We start from the raw sequence: 18,322 nt of genomic DNA, 5'->3' as shown, positions 1-18,322 counted from the left end.
TGCGAGGTAAACTGTGCCATCGGTAGTTTTTGTTTGTTTTTTTTTTCAGATGATTGAGTTTATAAAAACATTTCCAAGACAAGCATTATAAAGCATGTAAAAAAAAAATGTGAATTTATTAACAATAATCATTTGTAATTTTAATAAATTTGTGTTTTAACAACTGCAATATGCAAAAAAAAGTTTATTTAAACTGCAAAATACTAATTGAGTGTGTATTGTATTTTAGTAGTATGTATTTAGTAATGTGTTTTTGTGCTACCTTTTGTATGGATATAAAGGAAAACTAGTGTAGAGTAATGAAAATAGTATAACAAATGTGCAGTGTAATGTAATAGACCTTTTTACAGCCAAACATTTGCAAGTAGTCACAGATCCAATTTAGTCCCCAGGGAGCCAGGGGACAACTGCAAATGACAGTTTGCTGTTGGCTGCGATTTTGTTTTTTTTTGTTTTTTTTTTATAGCTTCAAGATGGCCGCATTAAACCCTCCCATAAAATTCACATTCACCTAGGATTAACACGCAGAGGTGACGTTTATTGATTTCAAATTGAACTCCACGATTTTTAACACAGCAGAAACTAAAAAGGGACGCAGCTTCTTAGCAAATCCTGCATGTATTATTTTTTATTTTTTTTTACTTTAACTACACCGTTTAAAAAATAAATAAATAAAAAAGTAACAATATGAATTGAATTGGCCCCTAGGGTCCATTTCGTCAGAAGCTAGTTAACCTACCACTATGGGGCATGTTCAACTGTCGGAAACGCCGAAAATCTCATGCTCCGCGCACTATTACCGTTATTACAGTAATAGTGCGCAGAAAAAACGTTATTACGGTAGTTTTCCTGCTGGATTTCAGCTCACAGCTCCCAGAGTTGCGAGCTGAAATCCAGCTAACTACTACCGTAATAACGGTAGTAGTTTTAACGCGGTGGGGAATCGGAAGAATTGAATATGCCCCATGTTTTTGAACGGTGGGTGAAAAACCGATGCAAACACGGGAAGAACATAAACATTCCTTGTTGGAATAAATCCCATGGCTCCAGTGTTCTAAGGCAGAATTGCTAACCACTGTGCTTAGATAACTATGGATGTTATGGGTTGTGGTTATTCTGGGGCTCTGGGCAGTGACTGAAAGATACATGTAGACTCGTAGCCATTCCCCTAGCAAAAATTTAGTTTGTCGTATCTCCACCACTTAATTACTCACTATGTCGTTCTAGAAGTTTTAGGAAATATAGTCTGACGGTACAGAATATGTTTATCAAGAGTTGTTAATTGAGGTGTAGATTTTACATGTCATTACAAACACAACTTTTAATCCTTAATAAAGGTTTAGTTTTCACTTGAGCAGGCCATATGTCTTTGAAATTGTGGCTCACTTTATTTCTCTTTTACCAATTTTTATTTAAAGAAAAAACACCCTTCCAATACTACTAAATTACATATGGCATTCACCATACCAATGATTTTGGACCTGAACCACTTATCTTTAATCTCTGTCCCTTTGTCCTTCAGATTATTGATCTGCAACCAAATATATTTCAAGTTTGGCTTGTGTGACTCTTCAGTCTTCAAAAGGACCGCACATTACCCATAATTAAAATAATGAAAAAACCGCCCCAAAGCTACATCTGTACCCCCACATCCCTCTTCGTAAAATGTCCCCATGTGCCATTTAGACCTTCCAATTGCCACAAAATGCCCTCAAATATCACTCCAAACATCTACTACATGCAACTAGGACCTTCCCACATGCAGAAAACATGCCTTAGACCTCCCCATTTGTTTCTCAGACCTCCTCAAATGCCCCTGCATGACACTCAGATCTCCTCACATCTCTAAAAATACTTACCTGCACAGCTGGAGCCTTCAAAAGAAGGAGGGAAAGTGGGCTGATTGTTGCCCACCATTGCTTTTAGATGCTACTGCCTTTACCTTGTTCTGTCTGTTTTAATGATTCAGATAATGTCCCAAGATATGTTGGCTGGCAATATTTTTTTCATAAAAGTGAAAAAAATAAATTATTTATTTTTTTTTAACTTGAAAATCTTTTATTGTGTTTATGAAAGAAGACAAAACAATATTAAATTATTTTGAATAATCGGCAGCTCTGTTGATATTGTGCATTTTAAATAAAGTGACACTGAGACCCAGTAATCTTTTGCCCAACACTGCTCAGGGAACACAGTGGTGTCTCCCATGGAGAGTGTTAAAAGTTAATTTTATTGTCAACGCTCTGAATTTGCCTAATCTGAGAGAGGGTGGGATCGGAGGCAACTACATGCATGGAGCTATTGGGAGGTGTTATATGAAACATGTGGTGCAGAACACCAGGTCATTATTGTAGTTGTAATCTGCATTACTGTTTGTTTCATCACTGGGGCTCAGGGAAGGTGCGGGCTTCCTTGTGCTATGTACAGACAGACCCGGTTTTCAGCAGACTGAAAAGCAAAACATTAGGCAACCGTTGACATTTAATCTCTATTGACATTGTTGTGAGTAATAAATAAAAAACTTTGTCTTGGTTTATGATTCAACAAAATAACTTTAACAAAAGGGTCTCTCAATACAGATCTGTTCCTTAAATAGATAACCATTATACTTTGATTCATATCATTCTGTTTCCATCTATTCGTCAAAGTTTTAACTCGTTTGCAAATACTTTAAATGTTTGTTTTGTTTCTGTAACTTGTGTGACCATGAAATTCACAGTGAGAACATTCGTTTAATGACATGTTTATCCATAGTCCTAAACTGAATGGTAAAATTGCGTAAGACCCTGTCCTCCCCTGTGAAATAAGAACATTGTGCCTGATTCATTAAGGATCTTAACTTAAGAAACTTCTTATTTCAGTCTCCTGGACAAAACCATGTTACAATGCAAGGGGTGCAAATTAGTATTCTGTTTTGCACATAAGTTAAATACTGTCTGTTTTTTCATGTAGCACACAAATATCAACTTTAAATGTCAATGTACAAATAATCTATCAAGTACTTGTGTGCTACATGAAAAAACAGTCCGTAATTAACTTATGTGCAAAACAAAAAAATAGTTTGCACCCCTTGCATTGTAACATTGTTTTGTCCATGAGACTGAAATAAGACGTTTCTTAAGTTAAGATCCTCAATGAATCGGACCCATTGTGTCTGTTCAGTTGATATTCGCATTTAGTCTCACCTTTTATTTAATTTGTAACACACACACACACACACACACACACACACACACACACACACACACACACACTTATTTTCATAACTTAAGCCAATCTTCTTATATATACTAATGAAGTGCCTTGCGAAGAATGGAACTTGTTCATATCTACCTGCAATGAATGTACCTTATATATTCTAAGGAAAACTGCATTAAAAACAGGATTGATTGTTTATGTGCTGGTTTACGCCATTGCATCTAAAATGTTAATGCGGCTTTTAAATTTTTAGAATGTAACACACCCTATTTCTCATGCACCAAAGCGTGCTACCAGTACAATATATTGGTATGCCATACAGCTCTTCTCCTAGGGCAAACTATTCCAATGAATGGAAGTTGCAAGCTATTTAGGTATTTCTACTTTCTAATCATATTTTTTGATGATGCAAAGCTTCTAGCACATTGAATAATAGTAAAATAAAAAAACATGATATATGGTGCTCATTATCATAATGTTAAAGAACCAATAATCATGTAAATTGACATCCAATATGAACCGTTGAGTGAAAAATAAAAAATAAGCTGACTTTTTACTGCAGCTCTGTTAGAAAGTAAATTACCTTTGCATTCCTCCACAGACAGCTGATACCCTCCAACATCTTTACAACAGTATAGATATATAGGTGCATTTTACATGAAGTTGTATTGATAGAGCAAAAATCGCCCTAGGTTAGGGTCACATGGTTGATTTTCAGGCTAAGCCTGCCTCTTCTGTAATTAATCATCTGCAATTAAGTTTATCTAAAGTAATTTTTAATGTGATGATTGCACAATGAGTCAGTGATTTATCACTCCTATCTTAGCCATGGACATGGTTACTGTTTATTTGCCACATTCTGTGAGTGATAGTTGCGCTGCAATTAAAAAACACATGCTTAGATAACTCAATAGGAAGCAAGAAACTGCAAAATGGGCAATTGCTTGGAAGCTTGCTTGTGTGTCTTAACCCTTAGATTTCAGATGGCACATTAGGTTGGCTGCTTCCATACATTTCAACATGATGCATGTTGTTTGTATTAATAATCATGATTAATAAGCTTAGAATTAAGTAGGTACAATAAGCCTACATTATCTTAGTAAGCTGGACACTACTAATTATTTTACTGTTACTTACTCTCCCCAGCACTTGTGGGCATCGGTGTTTGCAGTGATGACAACAAAGTTTGTTTAATGCGTCTCATCAATAGTGAAATAATGATACGTTTGCTATATTATGTTACAAAACAACCGTGTGATTTAAGAATTAAAGGATGTTTGGAGTAATGTGAAAGTCAAAGAATGTGTTTGAAGATATGAAGCCACTGCACATGGATTAACATTTTCTTATGCATCTTGTGACATACTTGTGAACAAAGTGTTGAAATTCTAGCTAGGGTTATTAGACTTGTGTCTATTGTTTTGTAAATAAGTATTTGTTATGTATCATGGAGACCATATGTTGGGGGGTTTGACTTGAATAACTTTAAAATATATTTTTATGTAATGACAAGGCAGAATTGAACGGGGAAAGTGGACATTACTTTTTAATAGAATTGTTTTTTCCTGTTCCAAGACACAATTAAATATCCCCCCCCCCCCCCTATTTGCCCTCAACAATGGAATGTTAGCCTAACTCAGGGATGCACAACCTGCACTAGTTTAACTGTTTATAAATTCCATATTGAGCAGTCTTTTATCCACTGTTAGTCCAGGAATCATTTGTAGTGTGGTTTAACACAACTGTAAATGTGACTGAAACATGTCATGTGTTTTTGTTTAACATTTTGGAGCTTGGAATGAATAAAAGTAAGCTTTACACAGCCTTGCTGCTTTTCATCACTTCGTTTCCTCAGGTGTATATAGTTTTTTTTTTTAGTTTTTGATACTTGTAGTTTGATGACAACTGGAGAGCCTGGAATTGATTAGCTGTCATGTTTTTTTTCTTATGTTATCTTCTTTTTACTTTTTGTTTAAACAAATTACACTTTTTCTAAGAGCTTATCTTTGCTTTCAATAGCTTTGTGCATCGTAAGCCTTCTATTTGATGATCAAGTAAGCTGACCTATTCAGCATACCACTAAATACCAAATTTTGGTTCAAAATTATTAGAGAATAAATGTTTTATCTAACTCTGACTGCGTCATACTGCTTGTTTCCATTCCCCTGCTCACACTATGCCCTGTCCCTAATATATCCACAGGTTGTTGCCTCCCACAAGATCTGCACACTCCTCTCCTAAAATACTACTACTGTGTCCAGTTATCTTTGCTCAAAAAAGCCTATGTAATAAGCTCTTGGTGATGAAGGGGCTTAAAGTTTGAATGAAACTAAACTGTGAATTATTACAATTTTAAATATAAGCTCTGTCATGTGTCATACCTTTCTATTGCATTTATTTGTGGGCTTTTATTTTTGTTTCTTTGTTTTTGTTTTATACTAGGCAACATTTTATTCAATCAACCTAATTTAACAAAACCTCGTGAAATAAAGTATTTGACAATGGAATTGTGTTGAAATCACCCTTCTTAACCTTAAGTGTAATTGGCAGCCCAAAGCCATGCACTAATTGGATTAAACTGTATTTCTTGACTTTAGAGAAATGCCCTAAAGTAGTTGCAAACATTTTTTAAATATTTCTATAATGATTTAGTTGAGCAAAAAATGTTTAGAATATTCAATTTAATGAACCTACTGTTTCCTAGTAAAATTAAGTTTTGTTTTTGGTATATTTTTCGAGTATATTTTTTAAGTGAAAAATTTACCTCATACGTATGTCCTGTTTATGTAAATGTTTACTACCACATTGTCCTTTTTTTGCCTATTACATTCATATTTATAATTCTATCTATTCAGTTATCAAATGTGTGTTCTTGGCAATTTATATAATTTTAGATATTTCTATTGATGAATTGTAGAATGTGTGACTGCCTTTTACTTTTTAAAAGAAAATTTTCATATTCTTTCTGGTCAAACAAAACCATATTGAAAAAATCTGCAACATGTAACTGGAACATGACCACAAATGTCTTTGGGTGTTTTTTTCGTTCAAGCTAATTTCTAAGTGTCACACTGTGATTTGTTGAAAATAACTCTTGAGTGAGGACATCACAAATGGGGTGTGTGTATATATGTGTAATATATATATATATATTTTATTTTTTTTTATTGTATGTATTCACACACAAATTGAATAGGTGGGTTAGAAGGGGTTAAAAAATCATCAGTCATGTCTGTTAATTGCATGGTTTGCTTACAGAACCATTATTTCCTCACTGAGATAGGAGTTATTATAAGTGTGTGTTCATTGTACTTTAATGGACCTGTGGGTTGTGTACAAACGGTGCCAGTTCAGTGATTATATCAATCACAACCCTAATATGGTATGGTCACAGTTCAAAATGTTTCATTATAAGAAGAATAAATGACACAATGTAAATAGAACACACCTAGCATTCTATTATTTATTTATAAGCAGAGAAATGAATATAACTTGTTTGCAACAGGTAGTGGACATAAAATTGGAAAAATCTGGGTAAATGAAAGACACCAAGTATGTTGAAGGCAAGAGCTTCCATGCAGGTATGGCTTTTGCATTGGTTAGGCAATTAACATCCTAGCATGGTCATGGCCATATATAACAAATTTTGGACAGCCTTGATTGGCTAGCATGGCATCAAGGGGAGATTAACTTTGAAAGACAGGTGATTTCTTGGGGTGCACTTGACAAGAGCTTCAGTGGTCAAGACATTTCTGCTTGCTGTTCTTTCATGAGCAACAGTGTCTAAGGTGATGTGAAAAAACATTAAAGGTCAACAGTGTGGGTATAGAAACATAGAATTTGACAGCGGATAAGAACCACTGGGCCCATCTAGTCTGCTAATTTTTGAACTAATGGTAACATTAAATCCTATTTGATCCAAAGTTCCTTGTAAGTATATCGTTCTGTCTATCCCAAGCATGTTTAAATTGCTCTACTTTATAATCCTCTACCACCTCTGATGGAAAGCTATACCACTAACCTTTCTGTAAAGTAATTTTTACTCAAATTTCCTCTGTATCTACGTTCCTTCAGTTTCAGTACATGTCCTTGTGGTCTTATATTCCTTTGAAGAATGTTTCTTTCCTGTACCTTGTTAAAACCCTTGATATATTTCAAAGTTTTTTCATGTCCTTGTTGCGTTCAACACTCACTTGTGACAAAGGGTTAATCAAAAACAACCACCTGGTCTGTCTAAAACGTTTACATTTTCCCTATCTATGCCGCACGTTGGCTTTGGCTTACCAATTATGCCACCACCAAGGTTTTTAGTGAAGAGTTGACACACTCACTCAGGAAGCCTTTGGTTCTCCCTGAAAACTAATCTATCACAATTTATTTTAATCAGAGGTAACATAAACCACAATGTTCTCCCCTGTTTCAACTATGTTGCATTTTGACCAAACTGTTGCGCGAATTTGTAAGAACACAGAGACCTGAACTTATTAAGTGTAAGTTAATATGGAAAATAAATCCATAATGCTTAAGATAAAACAATTAATCAAAATGACATACAAAGATATAATGCAATGATTTCTTGTAAAATAAAAAGGATAAACACAGAATTAATAACTCGCATATGATCAAGTTTCTGTTGCTGGGCCCACCGCTCCCATTCCTGTGATGTCAAAACTAGAAGGTCTATGTAAATGGATTTTATGACTCTTGTTAAAAACACCTTCCAGTCATGTTTTATTTATCCTGTACTAACTTCCCACCAGAATGGCTTACAGATAAGATTTTACCTCCACATAACAGATCCTAAGATTCCGTTCATCTGCTTAACACACATCTCCTGTAAGTACATTAGAGAAAATATCATAGGACATTTTCCTGTGAAACTATTCACCAGTTTGAATGTGTCCTTAAAATATAAGTGTCTGAAACATCCCAGTTATGTGTTTCATATCACTTTCCTGAAAAAGATGTTTTTAAAGGCTATACAATGTTTGTGACCTGTTCTATAAATTGATACAGGGTGCTCATCTGGAAACATGGGTTTGGGCTCTTATGTGTACACACACCCCCTGGGTGACAAAGGAGTGTAACATAATTAAAGAGACACACTGATTTATTTTCCGTTTCAACTGAACACAGTTCATGTGTGCCACATCAAGCTACTTCTAGGAATAAAATCACAAACACATATTTGCAGTTTTGTATGCCTAGAAATTAGCTTGCACATAACATCCCCCCTTTCCTTTCTCTGCTTCAAACTATACATATTAAGATATTTTAGTCTTTCCGAGTAAGTTTTGTGCTGTAGGCCAAGCACCATTTTATTTGGCCTTTGTACAGTCTTTAATGTATTTATGTTCTTCTGAAGATATGGCCTCCAGAACTGAACACAGTGTTCTAGATGAAGCCGTACCAATGACCTATACAGTGAATGAAGCTCATACTTCAGGAATGTGATATCTAGGCATTAATTTGAAATGCAAGGAAAAACAGTTGAGCTACTGTAGATCTCTACAAATATCAACATGTGACCCCACAGAGCAGGATATCAGTCTGGTTGCAGTGCATAAACCGCTAATATCGCCTCGACATGCATGTTTGCAAGTTCACTGGTGCAAAGAGCACAGACAATGGACTACCAAGCTGTGGAGGATGATAGTGTTAAATGAATCATCCTACACCATATTCTTGACAGATGTGTGAGAACACGTGTGGCACCAACCTAAAAAACTATACAGCCCTAAGTGGCTGTGTCCAGCCGGTACAGGTTCTGGTGGTTAGGAACTGTTTGTTGCTATTTTCTGTGGAGTTTACATGTAGTAATTTCCTTTAGAAGGCAAGGTATATTCTAATCACTACTTAATGGCATGATCATCTTCACCCCATGTTGCTGCATGTTTTTACTGATGGGAGAGGTTTTTTCTAGGATGAGAATAGCGTCATCCACCAGGGATGTGAATTAACGAACACAACTCTGACGTTACCATATGTCGTGATTTTTTTCGGTCACCAGACCTGAATCCAGTCAAGCATTTTGTGGGATTTTGCTGGAGCAACACCTTAAACAGTGTTTATCTCCACTATCTAAATGTCCCCTCCGTATTTTTATAGTGGAAGAACAATGCATCTCGCCTGTGTAATACCAGACATTCGTAGACAGTGGGCAGCACGGTGGCTAAGTGGTTAGAACTTCTGCCTTACAGCACTGGGGTCATGAGTTCAATGCCCGACCATGGCCTTATCTGTGAGGAGTTTGTATGTTCTGTGTGTCTGTCTTTGTGTGTGTGTTAGGAAATTTAGACTGTAAGCCCCAATGGGGCAGGGACTGATATGAGTGAGTTCTCTGTACAGCTCTGTGGAATTAGTGGTGCTATATAAATAAATGGAGATGATGATGACACAATGCCATGATGTATATAGGTTACTAACTGTACTCAACGAAGGAACCAGAATTTGCCTTTAGTATGAACTTGCCAAATGGCTATACATTTTCAACTTTTTTTGTCTTGCCTTCTAAACGTTTTGCATTTTCTTGTGGGGAAAAACTTTCTCTGAGATCTGTCTGATTTTTATTTCCATTTTAGAAACATGCAATAACATGTTATACACTTGGAATACATCTTTTTTTAGATTAATATATTAGAATGACTACATACATATGATCTATTGGTACAATATGAGAGCTGCTTTTAGGTTGATATTAATATTCATAAAGAATAACCAACCGCACCACACAACGACCGGGGCTTTCCATGAGAAGATAAACCTGACCATTGTTTTTTCAGAATAATTGTCACGGTTCAGTTTTTAATTATTTTGTTAGTAAATACCTCAAATGTAATATTCCATGAAAGCAAAATTTATTGTCATAAATCATAGTAGAATTTAATATATTGGTAGCCGTCTACTGAAGAAATTTTGTTTCCAAGGTTGCCACTATTACATATGCATCAGCTGTTTATGTTCTGCAAGTTCTTGGTGAGTCTGGATGCTATTTAAATTGTTATCTTAAAAATTAATCTGAGAATTTAGTATACCTTAATAAAGAGATGGTGCTGCTCCAGTTACCCAATATAAACCTATTATGATAAATGTACCATACATGTATTGCACTTACTTAACAATTGCTTTAGTTAATAAATGCCTTAGTAGGTGTCACATATATAATATAACTTTTTATGTAGGTGGTCTTACATTTCAGTGGTTAATGTCCCATAGATGATGTAAATTTTATATGGACGTGGTTCCTCTGTTTCTTTCTCTCTATTCCGCTGGCTGTTCTTTACACTTGTTTTCCGCAGCATATAGTGAAGGACGTTCAGATAATTATTTATGCACTATTCAAATTTATGCAAGTTGATGTATAGTATTTAAAGTGCAAAAACAGAGTCCTTTCACTACAGATATGCTGGCATTGCACAGAGCTCCTGTGAAGATGACACTTCAGTGAAAATAATGTTTTTGAAGGTTGTTGGGGGAAAAAATGGAAAACTGTTCAAAACAAATTAAAATAATATTCATTTTGTAAATTTTGAACAGATTTGTTACTTACACCAGTTCTTGTAAAAGTGAGGCAGTATTTTCTTTTCTGCTATAGTAGATGTGTTTTGAACAAGGTTAAGTGGAATGTAAAACAAAACAAATTCTACTCAAAACAGTAATATTTGTTATAAGATTAACATGTTGAATGACAAAATATGATTAGATAGCAATAGAATAGCAATAGAAGTGTACTGTTTTTGTTTTACATACATAAAATGGGTGTTACTGAGAATTATTTTGCACCCGTGACACAATTAAAAATCATTGTTTTACATAAAACTAATACTTTCTTTTTTTTTTCTCTTCACAATGGGTAAATTATAAATTTTATCCCATCTGTACAGTCAAATTGTCTAAAAATGCTCGCTATGTGAGAAGATGTCTACTTTTGGTGCCACCCGTGATGCAAGTTTGAAAATCAATATTGTCCTAGCTAACGATGCAAATAAAGTTACCATACACATCTTATAATACCATGCACACTGTATGTAACCTACCATAACAATTTAAATATACTTCATAATATGAGAGCCTCTTTTGATAAGAAAACTGAAAACCTCAGTGCAAGTTTCCCACCCGTGACAACAGAATGCCCTCTATTCATATGTTTAGTGTCCCTCATTTGCTACTGAACAGCCAGCAGTTGTGAGCCACAACTATGTGTTGCCAATTTATTTTGATTTGTTGGTCCTAATAAAAATCCATATTGGGTGTATGCATTTCCATATAAACAATGACTCCATAAATATGATTAAGGTTGTCATTGTATAACCTGATCTTTTGCCATGCACAATCATATCTGACGCAATAAGATTTTTTTTATTGGATATGGTGAATGTTTAGGAACACCCACAAAGTACAATGTTTGGTCAGATTGACGACAGAATTGTACAGAATATATGCCCAGTGCCACTCATGATGGTCATTGATGGGTCAGACTTAAAGAGATGCCTACATGTTTTAATAATGATAAAAAGTGATCAATTTATTATGCCTATAAAAAAACCAAAAACATTATGTAGTCACTGTTCAATGAATATTGGGGATGTTTTATAGCATATAGTTGCAGCATCACATTGCACTAATTGTTTCAATTGCAGTTTAAAGAAAACAGTTATGCGGTATTGTTTTCATAGTCAGTAGGTGTAACAGTGATTTTATTTTAATTTTTTTTTTGTTCTAGAAAATTCCATAACTAGATAAGCTAGAGCAATCTCCTGACATGTCGTGAAACTCTTTTGTGGAGTCTCTAGTCTAATTAGTGTAGAAATATAAGCCTAATTAGAGTTTATAAAATTATCTTCCCAGGAGGGATAATCACAGAAAACACTTCTGTGAGGAAGCTGAATTTTATCTACTTACAGTATGCATCCAAGTGACCTGTGTGTGTTAACCACACTGTCCTTGACACTCTTATTTTAGACTTAAACTTGGCTTCCATAGAATTCAAAATTTTAATATTAACCCTACTGGTAAAATTGTATTTTACAGGACAAGAGCGGTTTGGCAACATGACAAGAGTATACTACAAGGAGGCTGTGGGTGCCATGGTGGTTTTTGACGTTACAAGAGGGTCAACCTTTGAAGCCATCACCAAGTGGAAATCTGATCTGGATAGTAAAGTTTACCTTCCCAGTGGTGGCCCCATACCAGCCATTCTTCTAGCCAACAAGTGTGATCAAAAGACGGAGAACAACATGCAAAGTCCTTCTCAGATGGACCACTTTTGTAAAGAAAATGGTTTTATTGCATGGTTTGAAACTTCTGCAAAGGTAACTGTTCTGCACAACTGTAACATAAATGAGTAAATGGAAGGGTTATGATGTGGATTAAACAGGGTCAGTAAATTATTTCTCATTTAAATTTATTTTAGAACCAGCATATAAGCCCTGGCTGTGGCTTCATTGCTCATGAGGCCACCACTCTTCTCTTCTGAGAGCAGAGATGGGGATATCTGGAGGGTGAGCTGATATTGCCAGGGCCTCTCTCCTCTGATTCCCGTAGCGTTTGCACCCCTTATACCTAATCTATTTAAGTTTTCCTTGCCTTACTGTAAATGTTCATCAGCTACTGCATCAGCCTGCTGTCTGGCTGGGGAAAGATCACAATCTCAGCAGTCATTAGTTACTCTGCTTTATTACACTAGAGTTACTGGGATCAATCATTGAATGAATTTTGCCCACTATCCAGCATCAAACTGCTGAAAACATGAAAGAAAATAAATAAATAAGCCAGTGTAATTGCTGAACACTTACAGCAAGGTCACTAATACTTGGTATGTCATGGTTCTTACATTAGGTAGGTGATTATTTATAATAGTTACGAAACGGGGTTGGACTGAGGAATTTTTATTCATCATTCATTTCTCACAGTTTAATGTACTCTTAATCCTTGGCCTACTCTAAGTATATATACCAGAGCATTGGTGTATTTTGTGCATTGTTATTTCATGATGTCAAGTACATTTTGTACTTGCTATTACCTGCAATATTGTATGTATTACAAATATAAATAATATTGCCATATTGTGTGAAAATAACAGCTAACACAAGCAAAATTACTTCGGCTGTCCTAAGGTAATTACCATTTGCCTCAAATGTCCATTATTATGAGGTGTGGCTTAGATCTGGGTTGTAATTAGTACAATGTCTGAGTGACTGTTAATTGGCTAGGTCAACAGACAATCTGAGAGGTAATTAGGTTAGAACTTCTAGATTATATGCAATGTGTCTCCACATTATTATACTGGCTAAAATAGCATTGGGAAATGTATTAATATTTATCAATATAAATGTTATTGTTTCAAAGTGTATCACAGACTAAGATTTTTCAATGCTGCATAAACAGTGTGTCAAATGGCTTAATGTTTCATGCAAGCGTGAAGTGTCATTCCCTGATGTAATATTGTAACTCTTTTGTTAAGTGTATCCAGCTAAATGGCTAATTCAGTCAAGCCATTCCATTGTATAATCAAGGTACCAGAGACAATGGGCCTGAGTCATTAAGGAGAGTAAAGCATAAAAAAGGAGTAACCTTGCACCTGGGCAAAACCATGTTGCATTGGAGGGGAGGTAAATTTAAAATGTGGGGACAGATTTATAGTTGGTGTAGGGCATGTCCTAGATCAACTTTAAAATTCAGAGTAAAAATAAAGCTATCAAGTATTTGTGTGCTACATGACAAAGCATTCAGTATTTAACTTGTGTGCAAATTAATAAACTCATTTGCACCCCTTGTATTGTAACATGGTTTGTTCCATAGAAAATTTACTATTTTTTTTTTTTTGCCTTTTCTTAATGATTCGTGTCCAATATGTCTAACAGTTAAATATTGCTGCTGCTGTGTCTGATGATGGAATCGCAGAGGGCGACGCTTGAGCCGTGCATAATGATCACTGCTCCACTACTATCTGTACGCGCCGAATGCATGTGCAAATTAACACATGAACTGGCAGGAAGCCAGCGACACAGAATCACATGTGATTTGGCAGGAAACATTTCAAACAAAGAAGCATGTGTTTGACAGGAAGTACAGCTCAGCACAGAGCAGTGGCTCATCATTCAGCCAGTGTCCAGTTGTAGGGAGTGAGGAGAAATTCACTGCCACCCACCTGAAGCAATGAAATCTGGGTTAAGGTTTATAAACTTTAACCCAAACTGATATGGGTCTCTGTCCAGATACATTCACACACCTGGAAGCATTAGGACATTCACTGAACACACACTGCAAGTAAAGTCTCTTTTTTTCCCTGCACTAATTTCTCAATATTCCTGCAATTTCTGTCTGTATAACCTTATCATTTATTTACCTTATATGTGTTCTGCCTGCATTTTATATACATATTGTTTTAACTACCCTGCAATATAATATATTATGCTTGCATGTACACATAACGTTTCCATCTATCTACTAGCTCTCTCAATTTCATCTATTTAACTCTATTCACCTTATCTGTTGTTCTGCCTGCAATGTGTGTGTGTGGTTAACATGCTTAAGTAACTCTATTTACAAAGGCTGACTTCTTTACCCATCTTTCTCAGGACTGCTTATACTATCTACTCTACATGCTGGCTCCCTCCCCCACCTCCTTGATCAGGACTGAACACAAGCGTCCTACTCTTTCCACATGCTATTTACTAACACACACACACACACATGCATGAAGCATGCTCTCCTTTATCTCTCTCTCTTACGCATCTGCTTGCACACACACAGGTATGATGCATGCTCATTTATCTCTCTCTTAAACATCCTCTTTGCACACGTGACACACACATATGATTCCTCATTAAATATATACACACGTGTGCTTGTTTGCGCTCTCTCAACTTAAACACACATACACAAAGAGCAAGGACTGATGATACTCTTACATTATTTCTGTCTTTCAGCATATACACACACCCATACATACATACATACATACATACATACATACATACATATATATATACACACACACACTCACAAAGGAGTCCCTGAATTTAAATACACAAATGAGGATTACTAAAATACAAAGTTATTTGAATTGAAAACTCACTTCTGAAGTGGCTTAGTAAAATATACAGTGTTCTCGCCAGCACCTATTCCTCTCGGCTGTTATTACTTGCCACCCACCTCTTGGAGCCCAACAGAGTCCTATTATAATAGAATACACTATATTGTTTCTCATATTAGAACAAACACTGTGAACACTACATCCAGCACTGTGTTAGACTACTGACCACCAGTCTGACCAGTCCTGTCAGGTGTTGGCAAAAACCCCCAACATCATTCAATATTATTGCAAAGTATTACAACTGCCCCCACCAGGCCGCTTCTTAATGCTACCCGGCAAGCAAAATTTTCTGAGGTGAACACTGATATAGATTAACATCATATATGTTGAAACTATAATGTATTGCCTCTATTGAGTGTAAGCATTTTATGTACAGTATACTTGCTTTCAAAGTTATCTTTGTAAAGTAAAATATTTTGTACCTTGTGTCTGTTTAGATAACGGAGAGAGGACAAATGAATGGTTTCTTTATATTGATATTGCAGTCTGGTGAAATGAATGATTGGTATTTAGCGATTAACACATAATGGTGGGCTATCTGACGTGGAGGTAAATAGATGTGTAATACTTAGGCGGTATAAACCCTGATCAAACATAGAAATCACATAAGTAATTCTTACGGATTTCTAGTTTGGATGCGTACAAGGTGAATGTTTAAAAAGGTTGTGAATAACAATGCTTCTTAGGTACATCTGTGATGTCATGGGTGTGTGTTATTTGGCGTGACTAAAGTAGCGAAAGTTGCAAATTGCATTATATCTCAATAATTAATGAGATTCGTTATTAATAAGATGAAAGGCATTGTATCATTATTACAGCGGAACACCAGGTCCCTATTACAGTCAGGAATATAAGGAGAGCAGAATGCCAGTAGAGGTTATTCTAGCTTGGGGGATTCTGGTGTACAAGACATCAGCAAAAAGGACTCTGGGCCAGGCATTGTAGTGCAGCCGGAGGAAACCCTACCAGCATAGGGACTGTGTGAGCCAGTATCCCAGGCTGTGCAACATAGTAACTTTCTTGCTAAACGTTAGTGGTAATACTGTGGGAGTATTCGATTCTAAAAGAGACTGAGATGATTACTTTGGAGTGCTGACCATAAGAGGCTGCTGGAGGATACACACTACCATTTACCCTGTAGCTTGTGAATGTCTTATGGTGTTGTGCTGTCATAATAAAGCCTTATTTTAAATGTGTTGAATCCCATGGAGGGTTACCACCATTTCAGCTAAGGGTGGTTTCCTCAATAAATATCATTGACCCTTTTTTTTATTTGTCATGATTAAACGCTTATCAATTTGTTTTATGTTTTTTATTTCAGGATAATGTTAACATTGATGAAGCTGCTCGATGTTTGGTTGAAAACATACTTGTAAGCTCCAAGAGCTTTCCTGTAGAGGAGAACGATGTTGGAAATGTACAGCTTGACCAGGAGACATTGCCAGCAGAGAGTAAATCACAGTGCTGTTAACATTTGAAACACCACAAAGGAGACTGTCAATAATAGTGTTTCCAAATGCTGCTTCCACAGATGTCTTTATATCATCTCATTTACCATGATGATGATGGAGTTTACAGGATTGTTCTGTATGTAGAATTTGATTATGGTGTGTTTATATTGTAAATAGCAAAGAGCCATACCTTACAAAGATCATGTTTATGATCATGATCTTGATATATAACTAAGTATGGCATTACAATGTTATACATGTCCTGTCAGTTTTGCATTATCATTTTGACGAGCAATCTAGTTTGTGTATGCTTTTGCTTAATTGAATATGTAGAAACTTATATTATCCAGTTGGGCATTTTATGGGGTGGATACTTGTGTATATACATGTTGGTGCACTGGATTTGAGACTGTCAGTGTGGTTGTCTAGTACTGTTGGCAACAAATGTTGGAAAATCTAAAGTTTACAGAACAGTTTGCCACTATAAGAAACGTATTGCTCCTATATAAACCTGCACCAGGACCTGTATGTGGGTGTATGCTAAACATTTATGCTGAACATTTTGGGGGATATTTTTCTGATAGCTGGCATATAGTAAAAATGCTGTTGTGTTTCATAGCAGTCAATAAGGTTTGGCTTGTAAATGTTCTATAGAAAATAAAAGCAAACATCTGATTGGTTGCTATGAATTATGGCACTTTTACTCTGAGTAGCATTCTTCATAAATGTCATTCTTTAATCCTATTGAGGAAAAATGCTTTGTTAAGACAAGAGTTAGAGTACCTCTGGTGTCATATTTACTATAAAAAAAAATAATAATAATTTGCAAGGACTAACCACGAAACCTTGTACAATTTTTATGTCCGCACATGTTATGTTACCTTACTGGCAAGTGGTGATATTGGAATTTTGTGACAATGTTATGCAATTATGTCTTTTCTTCGATCCATATAGAATTTACATTCTACTAATACAGGGAAGTTGTTTTCTAAAGTAGTGTTTAACTTTGCTTATTAATAACACACTGCCAGTCAATTAAACACATTATAAAGTATATACATTTTTGTTTTTTCTTTTGTTTGATTTAGGAATGGGTCAAAGTGAGCTTTTCTTTACCTGTTAACATATCCCTAGATGTTTTATCTTGCTCACAACTCTCGGATATTGTTAATGGATAATATTTTTGTGGGGGTTTTTTTGTGTTTTTTGGGCAACTTTTTATTTCAGATTTGTAATACTTGTTACCATTATATGATTTGTTCATCATGGGCTAGACAAAGGAAGAACGTGACACAGATACATATATAGTATATACAAATCTTGTGAAGTGCTTCAACTAGAGATATAATCTTAATGAAATTTGGTATTAAGAATATTTGTGTCACTGAAACAAGTAAAACCACTTTACATCCATGAAAAAATTTAGAAAAGCAGTTGGATTAATATCACTTTCGTAATCGCTCAGGCTGACTGTCAGGTAAATATTTGGTGCCTCTTTGTAGATGGAATTGTTTTTAAATAGGACTTGTCAGACTTCATCCCTTTAATCACTGACATGTAAATTATATTTAGTTTG

General features: G+C 35.5%; 1 protein-coding gene across 2 annotated transcripts in view; it reads left to right on the top strand.

Annotated features, from left to right (window-relative positions):
- The window catches only part of RAB32 (RAB32, member RAS oncogene family), a 49,541-nt gene extending 31,741 nt beyond the window's left edge, over positions 1-17,800 (top strand). For both annotated transcript variants that reach the window (XM_075203595.1, XM_075203594.1), the window contains exons 2-3: positions 12,229-12,509; positions 16,617-17,800. In XM_075203595.1, the coding sequence (XP_075059696.1) occupies positions 12,229-12,509; positions 16,617-16,766 (431 nt within the window). In that variant the 3' untranslated portion in view covers positions 16,767-17,800. The remainder of the gene's footprint in view (positions 1-12,228; positions 12,510-16,616) is intronic.
- The last annotated feature ends 522 nt before the right edge of the window (positions 17,801-18,322 follow it).

Source organism: Mixophyes fleayi, chromosome 3, assembly GCF_038048845.1.
Source record: "Mixophyes fleayi isolate aMixFle1 chromosome 3, aMixFle1.hap1, whole genome shotgun sequence".
In the NCBI taxonomy this organism is placed as follows: Eukaryota; Metazoa; Chordata; class Amphibia; order Anura; family Limnodynastidae; genus Mixophyes; species Mixophyes fleayi.
Note: the sequence above shows the minus strand (reverse complement) of the source record. Positions and strands in the feature narration are given on the sequence as shown.